Source organism: Antrostomus carolinensis, unplaced genomic scaffold (genome assembly GCF_000700745.2).
Source record: "Antrostomus carolinensis isolate BGI_N321 unplaced genomic scaffold, ASM70074v2 scaffold33779, whole genome shotgun sequence".
NCBI classification, from domain to species: domain Eukaryota; kingdom Metazoa; phylum Chordata; class Aves; order Caprimulgiformes; family Caprimulgidae; genus Antrostomus; species Antrostomus carolinensis.
This window is the reverse complement of record NW_010336981.1, coordinates 392-2,507: the sequence shown is the minus strand read 5'-3', so window position 1 is coordinate 2,507 and position 2,116 is coordinate 392. Positions and strand designations below refer to the sequence as shown.

Below are 2,116 nucleotides of genomic sequence, written 5' to 3'. Positions count from 1 at the left end.
TGACAGCACATTCCCAACCTTGGGAATGCCTCCAGTGGAGAAAGTTCCCAGAGGGAGCTGGATCCATTCACACCCAGCAGCAAAGCCCTGGGGGTCCTGTGCCGCTGGCCCCCTCTCCAGTCCTTTTCAACCCCCACCACAAATGGTGGTTTTGGCCCCGGCTCTGCTGAAGGAGGAGATTTATTTTTGCTGCCCTTCCCCCAGCAAGAATGTCAGATTTTGGCATCTTCCTCTCCCAGTTACCCCAGTCTGGGCCTCCCTGCTCCTCCCCTTCCCCGCTGTCCCAGCCCAGCCGGACCCCCGTGCTCTGGGGGCTCTATGGGAACCGTCCTGGTGGAGGAGTTGGACCAGTTCCTGAGGGGGGGGACAGCGCCTGGTCCCCCACCTCCCACCCCACACGCTGCCATTGCTGTGTTCCCCCTCCTGTCCCTGGAGCAGGGTTATGTACTGGGACCCTCGACTGGATCCGAAAATCCAGGTTTCCCCTCCTGGAACCCCCTTGGAGCCGTTGGAAGTGGGGTGTCCTGTCACCCTGGAGCTGTTGGAAAGGGGGTGCCCCATTCCCCCCTCATTCGGGGCTGGTCCCATGCCCTGGAGCTGAGTTTTTCCCCCAGTGCTGCCAGGGATCCAAACCCTTGGGAGCCTTTAAAAGAAATCTGGGTGCAGCGGGGAGGTCCCATGTGGGTGCTGGAGCTGCTCCCGTGGCACTAAAATGGGGTGTTGCCCCACGGAGCACACGGAGGGACACCGGGACCGGAGCGGGCTGCTGTGTCCCCACCACAGACCCCTGCACAGCACTGCTGGGAATGGCACTGACCTCGTTACTGTCCCCAAACCCCAGAAAGAGGGACATTTTGAGAAGCCCCTTTGACATCAGGGGGGGCTCTTTGCATCCCGGGGCCACGGAGGGGCTGGTGGCATTGCTGGGTGCTGTGCTGTGGGGGGACGGGGACAGGGACGGGGTGGCAATGGGGGGGAACAGCTCTGGTTTTTGGCAGCCGCGGTGCTGATGTGGTTTTATGGGAAGGGCCGCACGTCAGACATCTTGCAACCAGCTCCAACAAGCCCCAGCCTGCCCCGTGCCTGGATCCGGCCCCGCTTCCAGCCTCTTTAACCCTTCATGGGGCAGCGCTGGAGCTGGGACAGGTCCCCAGGACATGGGGCTCTGGCTTCTTGACCTGCTCTGAGGTGGGGACCTCCGTGGGGTAACCCCATCTCTGCTCTTTGCAGGTGCAGAACCTGAATAACATCGTCTCCTTCCCGCTGGACAGCCTGCTGAAGGGGCAGCTGAAGGACAGCCGCCTGGTGAGTCCCCTCCAACACTGTCCTCAAGGCTGCAGGTCACCCATTTGGGGACATATTTTAGCGAGACCCCTGTTATGGGCTCAGCTCATACCCATGGCCAGGAGAAGGATGGAGTGAGTCCCTGGAGCTGGAAGGGTGGGGAGTGACAGGAGCAAGGGGTGAAGACCTGATGGGGACATCCCGTGTCCCCAAGGAGCAGGGTGCAGCGATGCGAAGTCCCCAGCTGCTTTGATGCCACCAGGTCCTTCACCTTCCCTGATGGCTTCCATCCCTTCTCTCTTTTTCCTGCAGGATTCCAAGAAGCAAATCGAAAAGGCCTGGAAGGATTATGAGACCAAAGTGTAAGGAACCCACGTGCCACCTCTGGCAGAATCCACCTAATCCCACTCTGCACAAAGGTGTTTTGTCCCACGGACACCCATCGATGCCAGTTTGCCATCTGGAGGGCTCTGGTCCAGCCTTTCCCAGCTAGAGAAGCTGGAGATGTTTCTCCTGATCCCATTCCCACTATAGCCCCCTGGCATGGGACACCCCTCAGGGCAGGGCTGTCCCCAACCCACCACCGTCCCATCCCACAGGGGGAAGATGGAGAAGGAGAAGGAGCGAGCACGCTTGGCAGGGGTCATCCAGGCTGAGCCATCCGCGGTGGAGGTGGCTGAGGACACGCAGAGGGAGCGGCGGCTCTTCCAGCTCCACATGTGTGAGGTAAGGGCTGTGCTGGGGGGGACAGGGACCCTTTGTCCCCAGGGGGATGCAGGGGACCACTTTGCTTAGAGCTGCATGGGGATGTTGGAGCTTGTCCCTGTCCCCA

At 60.8% G+C, this 2,116-nt stretch overlaps 1 protein-coding gene across 1 annotated transcript in view; it reads left to right on the top strand.

Annotated features, from left to right (window-relative positions):
* The window catches only part of LOC104530473 (arf-GAP with SH3 domain, ANK repeat and PH domain-containing protein 3-like), a gene marked incomplete at both ends in the record, with an annotated part of 3,669 nt that extends 1,659 nt beyond the window's left edge, over window positions 1-2,010 (top strand). Inside the window, 3 exons of the mRNA XM_010175061.1 lie at window positions 1,231-1,305; window positions 1,597-1,646; window positions 1,884-2,010. Coding sequence (XP_010173363.1) covers window positions 1,231-1,305; window positions 1,597-1,646; window positions 1,884-2,010 — 252 coding nt within the window. The remainder of the gene's footprint in view (window positions 1-1,230; window positions 1,306-1,596; window positions 1,647-1,883) is intronic.
* Between the last annotated feature and the right edge of the window lie 106 nt (window positions 2,011-2,116).